The following is a 22,642-nucleotide window of genomic DNA, read 5'->3' on the forward strand; positions in this document are numbered from 1 at the left end:
CTTTGCAATTTTGAAAATTAATGTCTCTCACTACACTAAAATAATAAGACGAGCCTGCCCACCGAGAGACTACTCTCTCCTTACTGGCTGAGTTCCAGGGCTGTCATCACATCTTGACAGTTCATTAGCTGTGAGAGAGGCAGGGGGAGAAGCAGTACATAGCGTACGATGAATACAAAGTTTCTACTTCCTAATGGGCACAATGAATAAATAGCCACTCAATTATAGCATCAGGATTTATTTTTAAAGCAATGGGAAAAGATAAAGAGCCCCCAAGCTACCTTCCTTTCCAGAGCTGAGCTTCACAAGCACGGACACATACCTTTCTACCTGGGCATTCCCTATTTTTCTGCATTTAGAAGGAGAAGCCCAAAAAGCAAAGGACAGAATTGGAGCGCTCTGGTCCAGGACATGTTTGCAGGCTGCAATAGCAGTCTACAATACCCTATATAGTGCAGATGTTTGAGTAGCTGACACATTATATTGACAATTTTGGGACATTTGTTGGGAAAGCTGCAATCCTAGAAATGTCAAAATCTTCTTTAGAAATCCACAAAAGCAAAATATGTCAAGATAAAACATATTGTATGTACTGGTTTTGTCGCCCTCTTCCCAAAATAACACAAATAATATTTCTGTAAAGCATGAACAAGTAAATGCAAACTTAAGATTGGCAAACTTTAATTTTCTTGAGCTGAAGAGCTAGCACATAAAGTGATTGCAGTTTGTAGATACAAAGTTTCCGAAGAATCATCACAAACTTCTTGACAAGAAAAGTTGATGCCAGCCTAATAATTCCCCGGCTGGGCATGGTTTTATTATTAAATTGGTCATTATTATTATTAGTCAGTATTGTTCTATGCAAATGGAAAGAATTGTGTTAAAGCTCAGCAGATGAGTAACAATATTGTGGGTGCCAAGGAGTAGATAAATCAATGTTATGTACTGAAACCTACCAATGTTAAAGGATAAGCACTACAAAATACCTAAATCCTCCCTCACCACTATTTTTTAATTTATTTTTTTAAACAAAAGAAGCGTGGGTGCAGACACAGATCTTAACAGCAGATGCCCAAGAGTAGAATAAGACTGTGTGGGTAGAAACAGCCAGCCCCACTATGTATTGTTCCGTTCAAAAGATTGGGAAAGTTTGAGTAACCAATCTGTTCCTACTCAAAAACAAAACAAAAATAAGCTTAGTAGTAGATTAGTAATCTAATGCTCTAGAGATATTCTGAAGTCCAGCAGATGGTGTTATTCTTCCATGAAATTGTAATTCCCCATTTAAAGTGCAGCCCCAGCACATGTTACTTAGGCAGTACCCCCTCCCCCAACTCTGCACTGGTATTTTATTGAAAGTAATAGGTTTGTCAAACATGATTTATATATATGTATTAGAATCACTATTAACAATTTTTATTTATATTGCTGGAGCATTGCTGAGCTGTGCATCAATGCTTCTCATGTAGAAGTAATGAATTAAATGTTTCTCTTTGAGAAGTCTAACCCCTGCTTTGAGCGAGTTCTAAAAACATGAGAGGAAGAGCCCCATTCTTATTGTGGTTGTCTGATTAACAGCTGTGAGAAATCAGCACTTTTAGAAGGGACACTAACCCTTAAAGCATCTCAGCATGCTGAATTACTCATGGTGTTTGGCGAGTTCTTTCTATACACCTGCTGACGATTTACATAGATAGCACGTGGCCATGGGCGTCCACACGAGGGGCTAGGCGCCCTCCCCCCCCCCCCCCCTGCATTTTTCAGCTTGTTCTGCTAATTTTCGTGTGAGATTGAAAATACAATGCAATACCAGCGCCGGCCAGTAGGTGGCGCTGTGTATGGAGAGAGACAGGGATAAGAAGCTAAAGCTTATCCCTGCTTCTCTCTGACTGAATCCGCAGGGAAGCAACACATGCAGCCAGAGACAGCCTACAGATCAGGTAAGTGAGGCATAGGGGGGCAGAGATAGCCTACAGATCAGTGAAGTGAGGCACATGGGGTGCAGAGATCGCCTATAGATCAGTGAAGTGAGGGATGGGGGGGGGGGGGGGGGAGGGGAAGACAGCCTACAGGAAGGGTCAGCAAGGACCAGGAAGGTAAAGTAAGAGAAGGAGCAGAAAGGAGAAGGAAGGAGCAGCAAGGAGCTGAAAGGGACAACAAGGAGCACAACAGGTAAAGTAGGAGAAGGAGCACAAAGGAACACAAATGAGCAGGAAGGGGCAGCAAGGAGCAGGAAGGGTAAACAAGGAGCACAAAGGGTCAACAAGGAGAAGGAAGGGTCTGCAAGGAACACGAAGGGTGAACAAGGAGAAGGAAGGGTCTGCAAAGAGCAGGAAGGGTCAGCAAAGAGCAGGAAGGTAAAGCAGCACAAAGGTAAAGTAGAAGGAGCAGAAAGGGTCCGCAAGGAGCTGAAAATGGCAGCAAGGAGCAGGAAGGGACAGAAGGAGCACAAAGGTGAAGTAGGAGAATTAAGAGAAATTTGCAGGAAGGGTCTGCAAGGAGCAGGAAGGGTCTGCAAAGAGCAGAAAGGGACAGAAGGAGCACAAAGGTAAAGGTGCAGAAAGAATCAGAAGGAGCCCAAAGGTAAAGTAGGAGAAGGAGCAGAAAAGGGTAGCAAGGAGCAGAAAGAGACAGCAAGGAGCACAAAGGTAAAGTAGGAGAAGTAGCAGAAAGGGATCAGAAAGAGAAAGGAGCAGAAGGGGGGGAGCATAATAAGCAGCAAGTAGCAGAAAGGTAAAGGAGCAGAAGGAGCCAAGGAGGAGAGAAGACAGTGTCAGAAGAAAAAGAAGACTGTGTCAAATGAAGGAGAAGAAAAGGAGATTGGAGCAGGAAGGACAAGTGAAGTGAACACTCCACTTTATTCTGGACACCACATCATAAGGCGTTGGTACCTGGGCCTGGCAGGGAAACTTTAGACCTTCTCATCTCCCCAGGTAAAAAAAAAATATCAGTGTTAATGTGTTCACTTTTATTTACTGAGTGTCAGGAAGCACAGAGGGCCGCTGGGGAGGGGTGTCGCTGATTGGCTAGAGCGGTCAGCTGGCACTCTAAGCCAATTAGTAGCTCCCCATTCATAAAAAATTAAAACATTTTTATGAACCGGGAACTAGCGATTGGCTTAGAGCGTCAACTGACCACTCTAGCCAATCTGCAGCACCCATGCCTGACGTCAATCTGCACTTCCTGACACTCCATTTCAGAAGTCGAATACCACTGAGCGACCTGGAAATTTGGAGCCGGAGGAAGCCTTTGGGGTTAAACCATTTAAGAGCGATTTAATCCCTTAAAGGAGAGAGAGCACCAAGGGGCTTCCTGGCATCATAGCATTTTCATTTAGATGAAGTTGTTATGGTGACCAGAATGTTCCTTTAATTTGCTTACATGTATGTATAAACATGTATTCCTGACACCATAGTTGTGAAAATGCTATTCACCCTGGCTTTATGTGATAATGAATATGCTCCTCCCCTTCATGACACTGTCAAAAAGGGACCAAGCATGGATGTCATTACAATTATGCCCCCCCCCTCCCCCCCCCCGGAAAGATTTCTGCGGACGCCCATGCACATGGCACCATTTGGAACTGGTTTAACTACTTACACTGGGGGAGTTGGAGGGGGCATTGGGGTACTCCTGGCACTCTAAGCAGTGGGCAGTAGTGTTTATTCTGTGTTATACTCATGTAACTAAGAAATAATGAGCATATTCTGTTGCATCATTTGCTCATTAAAGAATATCATTTTATTATTATTATTGCAATTTATATAGCGCCAACAGATTCCATAGCGCTTTACAATATTATTAGAAGGGGGGATTTAACTATAAACAGGACAATTACAAGAAAACTTACAGGAACGATAGGTTGAAGAGGACCCTGCTCAAACGAGCTTAGATTCTATAGGAGGTGGGGTATAAAACACATTAGGACAGGAGATAGCAATCAAATAAGGTGGGAGTGAAGCAGAGAGTAAAGTGCTGCCCTTTATGAGAGAGCAAGAGAAAGGTATGTGAGGTTAAGGTTACTTTGGGCGGCCATAAGCTTTCCTAAAGAGATGGGTTTTAAGGCACTTCTTAAACGATTGAAGACTAGGGGAGAGTCTGATGGCGGTAGGCAGGCTATTCCATAGGAAGGGAGCCGCCCGCAAAAAGTCCTGCAGCGGACAGGAAAAGGTCACGGCCAGAGCGGAGAGACCTAGAGGGGGCATACCTCTGGATCTGTGATGAAATAAGAAGGGCTAGAATTGGTCAGTGCTTTATAGGTATGGGTTAGCACTTCTCCTGAATTGACTCCTATAGGATACAGGAAGCCAATGTAAGGACTGACAGAGGGGTGAGAGGACCGACTAGAGAGGAAAATCAGTCTGGCGGCAGCATTCATTACAGACTGTAGCGGGGCAATACGGCTTTTGGGAAGACCAATTACGAGAGGGTTACAAAAATCCATGCAGGAAATTACTAGAGCATGGACAAGCTCATTGGTAGCATTTTGTGTAAGAAATGGGCAGATGCAGGCTATGTTTTTAAGATTGAATCTACTGGATTTGGCAACTTACTGGATGTGAAGCCAGAATCAAGTATGACGCCAAGACAGCGTACTTGCAAGGATGGACTTAATTTGTAGTAGCTACAATTTATTGTATAGCCGGATTCTGTCTCCTAGATTTTATGATTTCTCAAGCATCAAATAAATAGTGTGATGTCTTCTAAAATGTTTATTGACAATGCCTAGCTATTTTATAAAGCAATGTATTAATCTACCCTTTAAACATTATTGTAACAGGACAATCATATCTTGATAGAGATTTCTTAATATGCGAATGCCCCCTTCCACTTAAGCAATTTAACTATTGTCTACCATTCAGTGTAACAATAAATCAAACATTTGGATTAGAAAAATGCAAGGGAGGAAAATGGATTTTACCGAGCATATAAACTTAACAATACAACACTTCCAACTTACAAAGAGATAGAAAGAAAATAACAGCTTTATCATTGTAACAGGTTTCCTTCTGCAAACAATTTTCACTCTTGCATGCCAATATTCACCCAAAACATCATTTGGTTTCCACACTCTTGGGCCCACTACCAGATGACTAGGAAGTCACACCCTAAATTTGAACTTGAATTTCCAAAATACTCAACATGTATTCTTCTACTATCAAACTACTCCTAGTGTGGCAGATTAAAGTCCACGTTTACATAATATATTCACTCCATGATCCTGATGTCCTAAATTAGAATATAAATTTATACACTGAAATGGTCCATGTCATTTGTGCAAGAGGACCTGGAATCCAAACTTATGTCACATAGTTACATAGTTACATAGTTAGATAGCTGAAAAGAGACTTGCGTCCATCAAGTTCAGCCTTCCTCACACCTGTTTTTTGCTGTTGATCCAAAAGAGAAAAAAAAAAAAAAACTCCCAGTTTGAAGCACAATTTTGCAACAAGCTAGGACAAAAAATTCCTTATTGACCCCAGAATGGCAGTCAGATTTATCCTTGAATCAAGCAGTTATTACCCTACATTGAAAGATTATATCCTTGAATATTCTGTCTTTGCAAGTATGCATCTAGTAGTTGTTTGAACATCTGTATGGACTCTGATAAAACCACTTCTTCAGGCAGAGAATTCCACATCCTGATTGTTCTTACAGTAAAAAAACCTTGTCAATTTGTCAATGTCAATTTGTAAATATTGCTGTCTTATTAAGAAAGCCCACAAAGGTTGGCAATTTGGGATTTGAAAAATGTTGTTCTGTATTACCTTATATCAGTTCTATCCATACTTTGCATATAGTGTACGCATGTCACATGCACAATGAAAAGGGTTCTCACTTTAATGTTTACATTCACTCAGAATAGTTTGAGCAAATAAATGTATATACCAAACCAGTGTGTAAAAGAACATAAAAAATGTTTGAAAAATAATAGCCTACTCTACAGTTCGTTCCCACTGCTTTACAGAGTAAACCAATTCCATCTGCATATCAGAACCCACCCACAACGGCAGTGAAGAACTGAAATGCTGGTTGATCTTCTTTGCACAAGAGAGACAGCAACCGTAGGTGTTGGTGTGTTGTTGTTTTTTTCATTACTTAACCTTGCAAGTAAAATATTTACTGCTCAGGTCATTCTGTGCAAAATACCTCCTGGTTTCTTAAAGAGGCATGTTCCATTTTGTAACCTGATTGTAACCTCAAGTATTTCTTTAACGGAATCAGTGTTTTTAGAGGCAAAACATATAAATAAAGATACATTTAACCAGCAAACCAAGAGATTTTCTGCACACTAACAGCTTTTGGGATTTTGTACCACGTATTATCACTCACCAACTCACAACTTATCTGGTGGGTTATTATCTTCTCCAGGTAAATCTGCATGGTTTTATCAGGTGTTATTAATAAAAGCAACATTCTTTCAATGGAGTTTTCAATCCTAATAAGAAAATGTGTTTGTACACAAAGATACTGATACTTTCTACGGTACATACTAACAGGGCTCTTCACTAAATTGAGAATTGTTGGAAAGTCAAAGTAGATTCAGAGTGAATTAAGGCCAAATAGCTGAACTGGAAAATTTCCTGAAGTCACCTATGCTTCCAGTTTTGCTATTCTGGGCTTACATTTGAAATTAATTTTGAATTCCACACAATTCTCACTTTGGTTATTAAAGGGACACTATAGTCACCTGAACAACTTCAGCTTAATAAGGTTTTTCAGGTGAGAACTATAGCTCCCTGTAGCCTCTCATGTAAACACTGTATTTTCGGAGAAAATACAGTGTTTACATTGAAAGCTAGGAACACCTCCAGTTGCAGTTACTCAGAGTGAACCAGAGGGACTTCGGAGTTGATGGAGGCATAATATGCCTCCATCCACTCAGATCTGCTGTCAGCAGAGCACAGGGCAGCACTGTGCACAGTATCCTGTGATTCAGTATCTCCTCCCTCTGCATGCAGACACTGAACTTTCCTCATAGAGATTCATAGATTCAATTCATCTCTATCTGGAGGTGCTGATTGGCCAGGGCTGTGTTTGAATCATGCTGGCTCTGCCTCTTTGTAAGTCTCAGCCAATCCTATGGGGAAGTACTGTGATTGGATCAGGCTACCCCATGTCAGCAGACTGCTTGTTTTTCTGAGTCTAACAGCATGCAGATTTACAGCTTCAGGCTTGAATACAGTAAGATTTTTACTATATTTATGGAGGCATGAGGGGCCCAGGGGGGCTAGATGGTGGTGTTAACACTATAGGGTCAGGAATACATGTTTGTGTTCATACCCTATAGTGATCCTTTAACCCTGTAATTGTTAAGTCATAGGTCAAGCAATTTACCTGAGCATTGGAGAGGTGTCGTGAAAGTGCCAGGACAATTAGGTCAGTCCCACCCGTGCTCACAATTGCATCTTTCACATCGTCGTTCCCAGCTAGGGCTCTGATGGCACTCAGTACCTGCTTAACAAGTTCCTGAGATTCACAAAAAGAATATAAAAGTAAACAGGCGGTCTGCAAAGTAAGATTATATTGGAAAACACATTTAAAAACCTGTTTTATAATTAATTGCCAAACAGAATTTGTTCTTTAGTATAAGAGATGCAGATGTAGCGCTTCCAGATAATCAAAACAGAATTTAAACCATGTCCAGTGATCAGAAAATGAACACAGAGTGGGCAGCACTGATGTTCAGCGTCTCCATGCTCTGCATGGAGACAATGAACTTTCCTCATAAAGATGCATTGATCCAATGCATCTCTATGAGGAGACACGGATTGGCCAGGGCGGCGTTTGGCCTTGCTCCTGCCTGCCTCCTTGGCAATCTCAGCCTACTCAATGCTGTCCCTGTGGGAGATCATCAAATCTGAGGATGTAAGCCAACAAGGCGGATTAGGGGCAGGGCCTGCGTCTGCAGAACCGTGGAGAGCTGGAAATAAGGTACATTTTAACCCTTTTTAAGAGGGCAATTCAACAAAATGGTAGTTTTAACACTATAGGGTCAGGAATACATGCTTGTGTATAGTGTTCCTTTATTCTCAACCCCTTGTCAAGATTGTCAACCGTATTAAAAATACATAAGACAACCTAGTCTGAAATAAATCAGAAATTAAGAAAAAAAACAGATTCTGATAGAGGAATAAAAAAGTAAACAATAGAAGAAAGACACATTTGAGGTGACACAGCCATGATAACCAATGTTGCAATTCTGTTGCCAAGCTAATTTACCTAAAATAGAAAATAATCTCACAGAAGGTCAAACTGCAGATATCATGGACAGAGAATAAACTGTCAGCAACCAGATACTGCGATCCAGTGCAAGGAAAAAAAAGATCATAAATATAAAGGCAATTATAGGAGCGCGATCATTAAGATACAATGGGGTACAAGGAAAGGAAAACTTAAAGAATGCTTTAAATCAGCCTCACCATCATCCACCAATGCTGGCTTTCAGTTTAATGCAGAGGTTTGCCTGGAGGGAACGTTAAAGGCTCAAAGATGTAATACAGTAAGCAGATGGCCACAACATTACCTGCTGATCAATGCAGTCAGCTAAAAGTGCCACCATGAAATTCAGTCCACCAAGATCGACCACATCTTGGCAAAACTCATTCCGAACACAGAGACGGGAGATAGTTCCACAAATTTCACTTAGGACACTGGAATTATTTGTGAATCCTGTGGGTTACAAAGGTTAGAGAGTGAGACACTTTCTGTGAAACTCAAATATAGATTAACACCCTTACATGGATGGCCATTTTGCATACAGGTATAAAGAAAAGCTATGCGAGTAAGATTAATGTAAAATGTATCTAAAATCTAAAAATACTAGTATATCTATGGACATTAGCAATGTTCTAAACATGTTGCATACTTGATACATTTTAAGACATTTTCAAATATATAAGAAATGCATAGAACAACACATCATATCTTTCAATCAAACAGAGAGTAAATAAAATATACAAACCAAAATAAATACCGTATATACTCGAGTATAAGCCGACCCGAATATAAGCCGAGGCCCCTAATTTTACCCAAAAAAACTGGGAAAACTTATTGACTTGAGTATAAGACTAGGGTGGGAAATGCAGCAGCTACTGGTAAATTTCTAAATAAAATTAGATCCTAAAAAAATTATATTAATTGAATATTTATTTGCAGTGTGTGTATGAGTGCAGTGTGTGTGTGTATATGTGTTGCAGAGTCTTGGTGGGGGGTGGGCATTTTTATTTTTTTTAAATTATTTTAATAATTTTTTTGTTATATTATTATTTTTTATTTTATTATTTTTTAAATATTTTTATTTTATTATTATTTATATTTTTTTCGTCCCCCCTCCCTGCTTGATACATGGCAGGGAGGGGGGCTCTCACTCCCTAGTGGTCCAGTGGCATTGGCAGTTCAGTGGAGGGGGGCTGGCAGAGAGCGTTTACTTACCTCTCCTGCAGCTCCTGTCAACTCCCTTTGCCTCCGCGCCGGTCCGGTCAGCTCCCCGTCAGCTCCCAGTGTAAGTCTCGCGGCCGCGCTCTGACCCCGCGGCTCTCGCGAGACTTACACTGGGAGCTGACAGGACCTGCGCGGAGGCGCCTTATCTTTGCCATGTCTCTAGCACTGGGAGCTGGACTTAACCTATGACTGCTCCTGTCAATCATGGTCCACCTGTAGATTAGCCAGGTATAAGACACTGCCTCTCCCTGAGGGCAGTGTCAGTTCATTGACTCTGGTTCTGCAGTTTAGTTCTCGTATCCTGATCCAGTGTTCTTCAGACTGATTCCGGATTTTGACCTTGGCTTGTTTCTTCGATTTCTCTGACCTGTGGCTTCCCCTGACTTCGGCTTTCCACGATTACTCTTTACTGCGACTTAGAGTATATCCCTGCAGAGACCCTGTGCACAGACTCACAGGCCAGGTGAATTACCTGACCACCTTGGTCTTTGTTTATTTGCAAGGGTGAGCATATATCTCTGCATACCGGACTCCACAGAAGGTAAGACCCCGACAGCCTTAAAACTGTCCAATACTGGGAACACAAAGCAACTTTGATTTGACTCATTACAAGTTTTTATCTTCCCATACAGATCCCCGGATTTTTTTAGTGTCCTTTTCTTCCTACTATAACAATCTCTAGCTCGTACTCCTTAGATAAGCACCATGTCAATTGCTTATACACATAGGTACAATGTCGACATGTTAAATATATATATATTCCAATCCTTTCTCCATATCTTACTCATACTAGTAGTAGACCAAGTATCTTAGAGTGATATAATATCCATATATTTCCTTATTTCCTCTTCCCAGATACAGGCTCTCTCCACCCAACCCAACCGTTTCGGACTTAGAAGATGCCTTACGAGTGCACACACCTTGAACAACAGATACGCTGTTGGATTCACCTCTGTTATATATGCTAAATATGTCCATTTGAGCTTCCATTTACAGTGTATTGCTCTTACTGGCTCATTTATTATATTTTATTTGTACTTTGCCTCATTTTCGTGTTATCTTAGAAATATACTTCATAATTGCACTCCACTCTTCAGGTTATGCTTTCAGACCTGATTGCCAAAAGGATGTATTTTTGGTATAGTAATATTACATAAATTAAACAATTAAATAGTTGGCCTGCATACAGACAACCTGATAGGCTAGTGTTGCACTCAGCTACTACAAAGGATGCTTTTGGTTCTAGATGCTTGTTTCCTGAGTGTAGAGCCTATAATTACCTCCAGGGGGTGCTTAATAATAATTTTTAACAGACAACTGCAGCATGTTTTCTCTTTCTTCCCTACATGTCCCCTGCTCTGATTTAACTATATTAAAATGTGCCTTTTATTAGAGCTTTCGCATAGACGCACATAGGCCAAAAAAGGAATTGTGGGAGAAATACTTCCATTGTAGAAATATGGGGTCTTATTGACCCCCAAAGGATTTTTATGTACTAATATTTTATTTATTTTTTGTTTTTCCATCTGGCGGCTGACTAACAAGTGCTGGAAAGTCATCAAATAATTAACCTTTGTGCTATAGGGGTTATAACTATTTACGCACTGGCTGCTAGTGCTGTCAGTGGACAAATAGTTCTTCAAATTATCACTTGCTTGCAAATAGCAATGAATGACAGTTTGCGATTCCAGTTCTGTAGATTGGTATGGATGATTTTGGAAAATCAGTGATTTCCTCATCCAGACCAATGTTACAGCATTGTTTGGACCAGACTCTACAGCAACTCTGCCCTGCTTAGAAGCCTACACAGGGCGATGACTGATGATGTCACCGCTCTGTGCAGGGAGTGAAGCAGGAGCCGAACAATCACGTTCTACCTTACTTCTACTGAAGGTATATGAATATAGCAGAGGGATCCAGTGTTCTGTGAAAATAGGAGTATATTACATATATTTAATTTTAAAAAAAAAATGCCATATCTTTTAGTTACATGCTGAAAGGATTCTAATAATAATAATAATAATTTTTAAAAAATACTAGCAACAGCTGTGCTTTAAAAGATCACTATAGGGTCAGGAACACAAACATGTATTCCTGACCCTATAGTGTTAAATCCACCATCTAGCCCCCATGGGTCCCTCATGCCTTCATAAATATAGCAAAGTCTTACTGTATTCAAGACAGAAGCTGTAGATCTGCATGCTGTTTGCCTCAAAAAAAATCAAAAAAAAAATCATCAGAAGTGGTAGCCTGATCCAATCACAATGCTTCCTCATAAGATTGTCTGAGACTGACAAGGAGGCAGATCAGGGGCAGAGCCAGCACGATTCAAACACAGCCCTGGCCAATCAGCATCTCCTCATAGAGATGAATTGAATCAATGAATCTCTATGAGGAAAGTTCAGTGTCTGCATGCAGAGGGAGGAGACACTGAATGTTTGGATGCATTGTAGGCAGCCATGACCCAGGAAGGATCTCTGAGGAGTGGCCAGTGAAGTTATCACTAGGCTGTAATGTAAACACTGCATTTTCTCTGAAAAGACAGTGTTTACAGCAAAAAGCCTGGAGGTAATGATTCTACTCACCAGAACAAATTCAATAAGCTGTAGTTGTTCTGGTGACTATAGTGTCCCTTTAATAAGCGTTCTAGTCTTGCAGAATTTATACCTTTTGTTTTCTCAATACATACCGTATATACTCGAGTATAAGCCGAGTTTTTCAGCACATTTTTTGTGCTGAAAAACCCCAACTCGGCTTATACTCGAGTCAATTGTCTGTATTATGGCAATTTGCATTGCCATAATACAGACAGGGGCTGTGGGGGCTGCAGAGAGATGTTACTTACCTTTCCTGCAGCTCCTGTCAGCTCTCTCCTCCTCCGCCGGTCCGTTCAGCACCTCGGTCAGCTCCCAGTGTAAATCTCGCGAGAGCTCATCTCTCTGCAGCCCCCACAGCCCCTCCTACACAGTGCCCATCCACTGGACCACCAGGGAAGGAGAGCCCCCCTCCCTGGCCAGCTAGCAAGCAGGGAGGGGGGACGAAAAAAATGTATATATATTAATAATAATAAAAAAAAATAAAAATAAAAAATAATAAAATAAAAATAATAATAAAATAAAAAATAATAATAAAATAAAAAAATAATAATAATAAAAAAATGTAATGAAGCAAAAAAAATATTAAAATAATTAAAAAATGAAAATGCCCACCCCCCACCAAGGCTCTGCATCACACTCTGCATTACACACACACACACACACACACACACACTGCATTCATGCACACACACTGCATTCATGCACACACACTGCATTCATGCACACACACTGCATTCATGCACACACACTGCATTCATGCACACACACTGCATTCATGCACACACACTGCATTCATACACACACACACTGCATTCATGCACACACACTGCATTCATACACACACACTGCATTCATACACACACACAGCACTCATACACACAGCATTCATACACACAGCATTCATACACACACACACTGAATTCATACACACACTGCATTCACACACACACTGCATTCATACACACACACACTGCATTCATACACACAGCATTCTCATACACACACACTGCATTCATACACACCATTCTCATACACACACACTGCACTCATACACACAGCATTCTCATACACACACACTGCATTCATATACACACTGCATTCATATACACACTGCACTCATATACACACTGCATTCTCATACACACACACTGCATTCTCATACACACACTGCATTATCATACACACACTGCATTAATTATATACACACACTAAATAAATATTCAATTAATATAATTTTTTAAGGATCTAATTTTATTTAGAAATTTACCAGCAGCTGCTGCATTTCCCACCCTAGTCTTATACTCGAGTCAATAAGTTTTCCCAGTTTTTTGGGGTAAAATTAGGGGCCTCGGCTTATATTCGGGTCGGCTTATACTCGAGTATATACGGTAGTAATATTTTTGCTGCAATAATGTTACAAAATGTTTTTGTATAGCTGCTGTGTTTACCATAAAAACACAGATTTTCAGAAAAGGTAAGAGCACACTGCTCACAGAACTCTTTCTCCAGAGGGCTCCTCTTTACCTCCTAGCCTGTGACACTGACTTAAGTTAAAAGCAATAATAAGATCGATGCCATATGTTTATAAATCATTTCATAAGTGTGGAGGTTTGTTATTGTGGGCTGCACTGGCATTACTTGTGCATGTATTTAGGCGGTGATGAGACTAATCCAATGTGTAATGTTGTTTTTCACTTAATGAGCATTGTGTTATTCAAATTTGTACTCAAAACTGACAGAAAAAAAATGGCCAATGACACTAGTGTAAAAAATAAATAAAATGAAAAACTTACATTTGACAAGGCCAACCAGTGAAGTTTATAATTAGCTTTATAATGTCTTCATAAAATGTACCTGAAGCTTTGATTAACAGCTCCGGATTTAATTTGCTGCAACTTTTCATGAATGCACTTCCGTGTGTATGTCTGTACATGAGCACTTCTATGCCAATATAAGTCAAGAAAGAAAAAAAAGCTTAGCATGCGGCTGGGCGGAGCTTAGCGGGACGGGGCTAAATGTGGCCCGAACTGGTAAGTGTGAGGTAAGCTAGAAGGAGTCCATGCTCCCCATGTATCTACCCCAGTGCCTCTACAACACCATCCACCCAAGTGCCCCTACTGCCATAGTGCCCCTGCTACCATAGTGCCCCTGCTCACCGTCTACCATAGTGCCCCTGCTCATCTACCCCAGATTCCTACCCCACACATTTACACACAAACACACTGCTTCCACTACAGAAACATACACACACTGCAGCCACTACACAAACACACACACACTGCATCCACTACACAAACACACATACTGCATCCACAAATACTCTCACTGTATCCACTACACACACAAATATTCTTGAAAACATAAAGAATTCTGACTGGCATGTATATTTTGTGCATTTACCGTAATAATAAAAAAATTTGCAAAAAAATAAATAAAAATAAATATGTTTGGTTAATAGTAGATTTGTGTAGAAAGTTTTTTTTTGTTAAAACGGTAAATGTACAGAATATCGGTATTGGTAAGTTATCGGCTATCGACCTGAAAGTTCACAGATTATCGGTATCGGCTCTAACAAATCATTATTGGTCGATCCCTAGTAATAAACTGTGCGTGTTTGTAATTTGTGTACTTTCATGGATATGGCCTACAGTACACAACAGCACAAAAACAGAGAACATGCATTTGGGAGATGTTTTAAAAACAATAATATTCACCAGGATTTTGTCTTTGCGCCCCAGCACCAAGCAAACATGCAGAGCACTTCCTGACTGTCTGATTTACAGCTGGGTGTGTACAACTTAGCACCTTTATTTATTTATGTCTTGAAATCACCTATAGAATTCTTTCAGAACAGGTAAACACAAAACAAGTCAATGGTCTTAACGTATATAAAATTCTACCTTGTGCAGCTTGTATTAAAAGCTTCAGGCCTCCTTGATCCATAACAATCATCCTGGCGTGTTCATGGGCTTGGCCAAAAGGAACCCTGATGTCATCATCAAAAGTCATAATTTTCAGAGCAGAGCAACTCTCACGCACCACATCTGGGTCTGAAACATGGTTGACTATGGCTGTAGTTAGGTGTCCTAGAATCCCTGCCTTAACAAGGTTTTGTCTGTTTTGTTCATGCTTCAGGCACACATGGCGTGTAAGGCGAATAGCTAGCAGTGTAACCTCAGCATCACTGGCGTGGTTCTGTAGAGCCTGAATGAGCATCTGCAGTCCAACAGGTTCCAGTAAATCAGGTTGCCCATCAGTGAGGCAGGACATGGCATACAGGGCATTTAGCAGAGCCTCTCTGTCTCCTTCTGAGAGTTTCCATGCTGACAGGACCACGGGGTAGGCTGATTTCTGCCCTGCTAAGTAACGATGAGCCATACCTTCTTTGCACTGGTCCCCAAACTTTACTAAGAGCTCAGAAACACTGCTCAAAGAGGATGAATCCACACTGTCTCTCAAGGATCCAAGCGTCTGCAATGCAAGAGTGGCATTTAATACAACGTACACGCAACAGCATTGTACCAACATACGGCTTACAGATTTCTGAAAAGACATTGGTTGCTAGCATCATCCACAGATATGTATATAACTGGTCAAATTTTTTTTATCTTTCTCAAACCTAGTCATGTCAGGTCTGACATTATATCATTTCAAAAATAACACAAATTACTAAAGAGAAAAAAAATCTCAACATATTATTGAAAAAAAAAGTGCATTTTAGAACAAGCCTGTTAATAAAACAGATTTATGAGTAAAAATACTGCCAATATTATAAATTAAGGTAATAATACAAAATAAAAATAAATTATATCAGACTGCAATACAGAACAATATCAGAAATTCAAACCTTATAATTAAAAAAAAATAAAAAGTAGTAAGAAAATTTGAGATCACATCTTGATATTTGCCATGGGCAATAATTATTTTTTTTTTTGGTCAAAATTAAAGTGGTCAAACTCCCATCAACCTTATCCACGTGCATGTAATTATTCCAGTTTTTTTTTTATAAACTGCAAAATTACCTGCTAGGGTTAATGGGACAGTATAGTCACCAAAACAACTTTAGCTCAACAAAGCAGTTTTGGTATGTAGGTCATCCCCCGGCAGTGTCACTGCTCAATTCTCTGCCATTTTGGAGTTAAATCACTTTGTTTCTGCAACTCTTGCCACATCTCCCTGCATGGGACAGAGCCTTCCTAAACACTTCCTATAAAGAGTCATCTAATGCTTACACTTCCTTTATAGCAAACTTGGTTTCATTTAGAATTTCTTATGTCCTTCTCCATTAATAGCTTGCTAGACCCTAAAGGAGCCTCCGGTATGTAATTAAAGAGCAGGAGATTAATACTTTTACAAGTTACATCTGACTTGAAATGAAACTATTGTTTTCATGCAGATTGTGTCAGTCACAGACAGTGGAGGTGTGGCAAGAGCAGCATAAACAGACACCAAAATGGTTTAAATTCTAAATGGCAGTAAATTAAGTAGTGCAACGTCAGAGTCATTATCTATTTACAAAAACGGATTCATTAACCTAAACCTAACCTAAAGTTGTTTTGGTGACTATAGTGTCCCTTTAACTCCTCCACTAGAGGGACTTCCGGGTGCTTAGACAACTATTGGTTGTCTAAATGACGCTGGACGTCCTCTCGCTATGCATGAGTACTTCCAGCGTAGCCGGGATTCCTATAGGAAAGCATTGAATAATGCTTTCCTATGGGGAAATCCTAATGCATGCACATTAGGTGTTCCCTGCCTGCGGACATCCGCCGGCGGGGGAGGAGCATGGGCGAAGCAAAGCCAGCTCCCAGGGACATCGGCGCTGGAGCCAGGTAAGTGACAGAAAGCGTCATTAACCCCTTCTGCACCACTGGGGTGGGCCTTGACAGAAGGGGAAGCTATAGTGCCAGGGAAACGAGTTTGTTTTATAACAAATTAATGTGTGTATCAAGATCAGCAAATAACCATTTGGATAATGCCCACTCAAAAGGGTCTCATGTCTATGAACTCCAGCAAGACCATTTTTGCAATGTTATTCAAATCTGTGATGCAACGTTCCTTTACATGAGAGATCCTGTAATACCACTCATTTATTATCTGAGGCAAGAGCTACAAAAAATAGGCACATGAAATTGCGCAGTTTTGATATGCAAGAAAACTATCCACATTTATATAATTTTATATGGTTATGCAATAGCTACATAAAACAAAGAACACTGTGAAATGCCTGGACGAACAGAAATTGCATAGTACTTACTTAGGAGTTCTACCTAACTGCCATTAAAGTATTCTGTTATGAATACTAAAGTCTGCATCCACTCTATGATAGCATTAAGGCCACCCTGAAAAATAACATTTGTGGGTGACATGCAGGGCCGGTGCTAGGATTTTTGACTACACAGGCGAAGATGCATTTTGACGCCCCACCCCACGCCTCCCCCCCCAAAAATAAACAATGCATCTTCACCTCTGTGTCTCGTAGCCCCCTTTTGAATTTCTTACCCCCATTAGTGTTGCATATCCAACCTCTTCAATGTCTTACCCCTTTGTGCCCTTTAGTGTATCTCCTACAACCCCTCTTCTGTATTTCTTACTTCCCCGCCAGCCCCTTTCTGTCTCTTTCTTCCCCCCAGTCCCTATCTATCTCTCTTTTTCTCCCACATAGACATGGATACAGGCAAAAATACATACATGCACAAATACACAAACATACAGACACACAACCATACAACCACACAGACATAATTATTCAGGCACACAGTCACAAAGATATACAGACACACAGTCCTAAAAGTCACACAATCAAACAAACACAGTCATACAATCTACACATACAGGTACATTGTCGTGCAAACACAGACATACATTCATACAGACACAGGCACACACAGAAATACAGACACAGACAAAGAAACAGAGAGGCATATAGAGACATACATACACAATGATACAGAAAGACATACACACACACACTGACAGACATATACACACACACACACTGAGACATATACACACACACACACTGAGACATATACACACACACACACTGAGACATATACACACACACACACTGACAGAGAGGCACACACACACACTGACAGAGACACACACACTGACAGAAATACACACACTCTGACAGAAATACACACACTCTGACAGAAATACACACACTCTGACAGAAATACACACACTCTGACAGAAATACACACACTCTGACAGAAATACACACACTCTGACAGAAATACACACACTCTGACAGAAATACACACACTCTGACAGAAATACACACACTCTGACAGAAATACACACACTCTGACAGAAATACACACACTCTGACAGAAATACACACACACTGACAGAAATACACACACACTGACAGACATACACACACACTGACAGACATACACACACACTGACAGACATACACACACACTGACAGACATACACACACACTGACAGACATACACACACACTGACAGACATACACACACACTGACAGACACACACACACACTGACAGACATACACACACTGACAGACACACACACTGACAGACACACACACCCTGACAGACACACACACCCTGACAGACATACACACCCTGACAGACATACACACCCTGACAGACATACACACCCTGACAGACATACACACCCTGACAGACATACACACCCTGACAGACATACACACCCTGACAGACATACACACCCTGACAGACATACACACACACACACAGACAGACATACACACACACTGACAGACAGACATACACACACACTGACAGACAGAAATACACACACACTGACAGACATACACACACTGACAGACATACACACACTGACAGACAGACACACACACACACTGACAGACAGACAGACACACACACACACACACACTGACAGACTGACAGACACACACACACACTGACAGACATACACACCCTGACAGACATACACTGACAGACAGACATACACACACACACACAGACAGACATACACTGACAGACAGACATACACTGACAGACAGACAGACATACACACACACTTACAGACATACACACACACTGACAGACAGACAGACATACACTGACATACAGACACACAAACTGAAAGACAGACATACACACACACACACACTGACAGACAGACAGACAGACATACACTGACAGACAGACAGACATACACACACTGACAGACAGACACACACACTGACAGACATACACACACACTGACAGACATACACACAAACACACACACACTGACAGACAGACATACACACACACTGACAGACAGATATACACACACACACTGACAGACAGACAGACAGACACACACACACACACACTGACAGACAGACATACACACTGACAGACAGACATACACACTGACAGACAGACATACACTGACAGACAGACATACACTGACAGACAGACACATACACACACAGACAGACATACACTGACAGACAGACATACACACACACACACACACACAAACAGACAGACACACACACACACTGACAGACAGACACACACACTGACAGACAGACAGACAGACACTGACATACAGACACACACACACACAAACTGAAAGACAGACATACACACACACACTGACAGACAGACAGACACACACTGACAGACAGACAGACACACACTGACAGACAGACACACACACACTGACAGACAGACACACACACACTGACAGACAGACATACACACACACTGACAGACAGATACACACACACTGACAGACACACACACACACTGACAGACATACACACAAACACACACACACACTGACAGACAGACATACACACACACACACTGACAGACAGACAGACAGACACACACACACACACACACACACACACACACACACTGACAGACAGACAGACAGACACCCACTGACAGACAGGTTCAGGAGGGTGGCTTACCTGAGATCCAAAGTGCTGCCTGAGGTAGTTGGGAGTTGGAGGAGCTGGTCCTGCCCAGCCTCCCCTCCTCTCTGCTCCCAGGCTGACGTAGGGGGCCGGCGGTAGCTCTGCCCCTGCTGGGCGCCAGCCGCGCTGTGTGCTACAGAGGGAGAAGGGATATGACGTGTTCATATCCCCGCCCCCTCCACACAGTCCGCGGCACTGCCGGCTTGCGCTCGGCCACACTACAAGAAGTGTCCGGCAGGAGAGGGGAGCTGTGCGCTTCCCAACCTCCTGCCGGTCACCCGGACTTTTGTGCCCCCCGGGCCGGTGCGCCCTAAGGCGGCTGCCTGAGCCGCCTTATGGACGCTCCGGCCCTGGTGACATGTCTCCTTTAATTCTTCTAAGAGAGGCTTAAAGCGGCACTGTCATGCCGAACTTACCTTTCAGGATCTGTTCTTAATGTCTTCATATCTGCTCTAGTTTTCTTTAAAATCATAAGACAAAGTAGGGACTATTTGTCTTAGGGGGATTTCATACGCCTGACCAGCTATGACCAGCGGAGGAGCAAAGAGTGCTTCATTTCCGGTGGTCAGAGCAAGTTTCCCACAAGGCTCACCTTTCCTCCGTGTTTCCGCAAAGTCTCCTTTCAATTTTCCCGAACGTCCTGTCATTTTAGACAGAACGCCGACGAAACTACCAAATTTCATCCTAACGGAATGAGAACAGTTTTGTGTTAGGACGCATTTGGGGACTTTGTTCGTATCGGAATTTCATTTGAATGAATGAAACTTCGATCATATTCGTGCCACGGCTGCATCTTGCAGCCACTTAGTAGATAGCTCCCTAATTCCCACGGTATCACAGTGCCGCTTTAAAGGGAAACTATAGTGCTAGTAATACAAATCTGTATTTGCCCCCCCAGTTGTGTAAGGGTTAATAAATCATTACAGTACTCACTCGCCTCCACTGATGGAGGGAGGGGGATGTTATGCAATCTGATGCTTCTCATGGAAACACAAGGCTCCTCCAATCAAATGCTGCTATTAGTTTTACTCGGTATGAAGAAGGAAGTGCCTCTAGTGGATGTCAGGAAGACAGCCACAAGAGGTGGTTTCCACAAAAAAACTGCACTGAAATTGAAATTACAGGTTTAAAATGACAGGACCACTGCATCCATACCACTGCACTGAATAAGTTGCCTAAAAGGGCATGTCTCAGATTCTCAGCTGTAGAAACAATTATTGTAAGATAGGAAATTAAATCCAAAAGGTAGTAAAATAGTTCAAATAATTTACCCTCAAATATTTCAAGGGACAAACCTAAAAGTGACCAATTTCAGTATGAATTTTGGAAATTTGCAAAATTCAAAGAAACATCTTCCAAGTTGTTCTATATACCATGTAATTGAGTTTGCAAGCCCCTATGCCTCCCATTGGGTTTTTGAGCAATCACAAAATCAAGAGGGTTTAAAGGGACACTATAGTCACCAGAATAACTACAACTTAATGTAGTTGTTCTGGTGAGTATAGTCAGTCCCTGCAGGCTTTTTGCAGGAAACACCGTCTTTTCAGAGAAAAGGCAGTGCTTACATTATGGCTAGGGTCACCTCCAGTGTCTTGTGTCTCCACCCTCTAGAGACTCTGAACATTCCCTATAGAGATGCATTAACTCAATGCATATGCTGATTGGCAAGGGTGCGTTTGGATCCGCCCCCTGGTCAGCCTCCTTGGCTGAGATAATCAGAATTGACCATCTCAGCCATTCCAATGCTTTCCTATAGGAAATCATCACTTGAGTTTGTGTTTCTGACCCTATAGTGTTCCTTTAATATGGAGAGATTTAGAGGACAATTAGTTCCAAAGACCTTATTGCAGAACTTGTTTTTAAAATTAATTCAGCATTTTTACACAGCTTCCTCTACCAACCTGCAGAATATCATGACTTGGTTCAGTTTCATTTTCCCCACAAGGTTTCTGCACAGCCTTAACTATGTTGGTCACATCAACACCTAATTCAAAGAAGAAAAACAGTTTACATAAATCTTATACAGCTAATAAATAATTGTTATTAAAGGGACAGTCAACATACCATAACCACAACCATCAGTGCTGTTGAAATATTGACAAAATTGATACTATTAATGCAGAAGTGGAATGTCTACACTAGCAATATGGTGAGCAGGGCCCAACCACAGGTGCCTTAGTAAGCCCTTGTATCGGGACAGTGCCCAGAACCTACTAGAACCATAAAATCTACAATATTTTGATTATAGTGTTTTGACTGCCCCTTTAAAAAGTTGTGGAAAGATCAAAATTTAAAGGCACACTATAGCCAACAAAACAAGTTTAGCGTAATGAAGCTGTTTGTATAGATAATGCCCCTGCAGTCTCACTGTTCCATATTGTGCCATTTAGGAGTTAAATCACAATTGTTTATGCAGCCTTAGGCACACCTAGTGACACACATGTGACTTACACAGCCTTCCTACAAACGTCCTGTAAAGAGTCATTTAATGTTTACACTTCTAGTATTACAAATTCTGTTTAATTTAGAATTTCTTATCTCCTGCTCTGCTAATAGCTTGCTTGACCCTGCAGGAGCCTCCTGTATATAAATAGAATTTAATTCACAGAGCAGGAGATAAAAACTTTTAAAGTAAGTTACATCTGTTAAAAAAATTAAACA

At 41.2% G+C, this 22,642-nt stretch overlaps 1 protein-coding gene across 3 annotated transcripts in view; it reads right to left on the reverse strand.

Annotated features, from left to right (window-relative positions):
* The window catches only part of ARMC6 (armadillo repeat containing 6), a 34,887-nt gene that overhangs the window by 6,233 nt on the left and 6,012 nt on the right, over nucleotides 1–22,642 (reverse strand). For 2 of the 3 annotated variants that reach the window (XM_063457299.1, XM_063457298.1), the window contains exons 3-6: nucleotides 21,883–21,965; nucleotides 14,942–15,512; nucleotides 8,528–8,673; nucleotides 7,339–7,470 (exon numbers count right to left, since the gene is read on the reverse strand). In XM_063457299.1, the coding sequence (XP_063313369.1) occupies nucleotides 7,339–7,470; nucleotides 8,528–8,673; nucleotides 14,942–15,512; nucleotides 21,883–21,965 (932 nt within the window). The remainder of the gene's footprint in view (nucleotides 1–7,338; nucleotides 7,471–8,527; nucleotides 8,674–14,941; nucleotides 15,513–21,882; nucleotides 21,966–22,642) is intronic. The other variant, XM_063457300.1, reaches the window with a different exon arrangement.

Source organism: Pelobates fuscus, chromosome 5 (assembly GCF_036172605.1).
Source record: "Pelobates fuscus isolate aPelFus1 chromosome 5, aPelFus1.pri, whole genome shotgun sequence".
Lineage (NCBI taxonomy): Eukaryota > Metazoa > Chordata > Amphibia > Anura > Pelobatidae > Pelobates > Pelobates fuscus.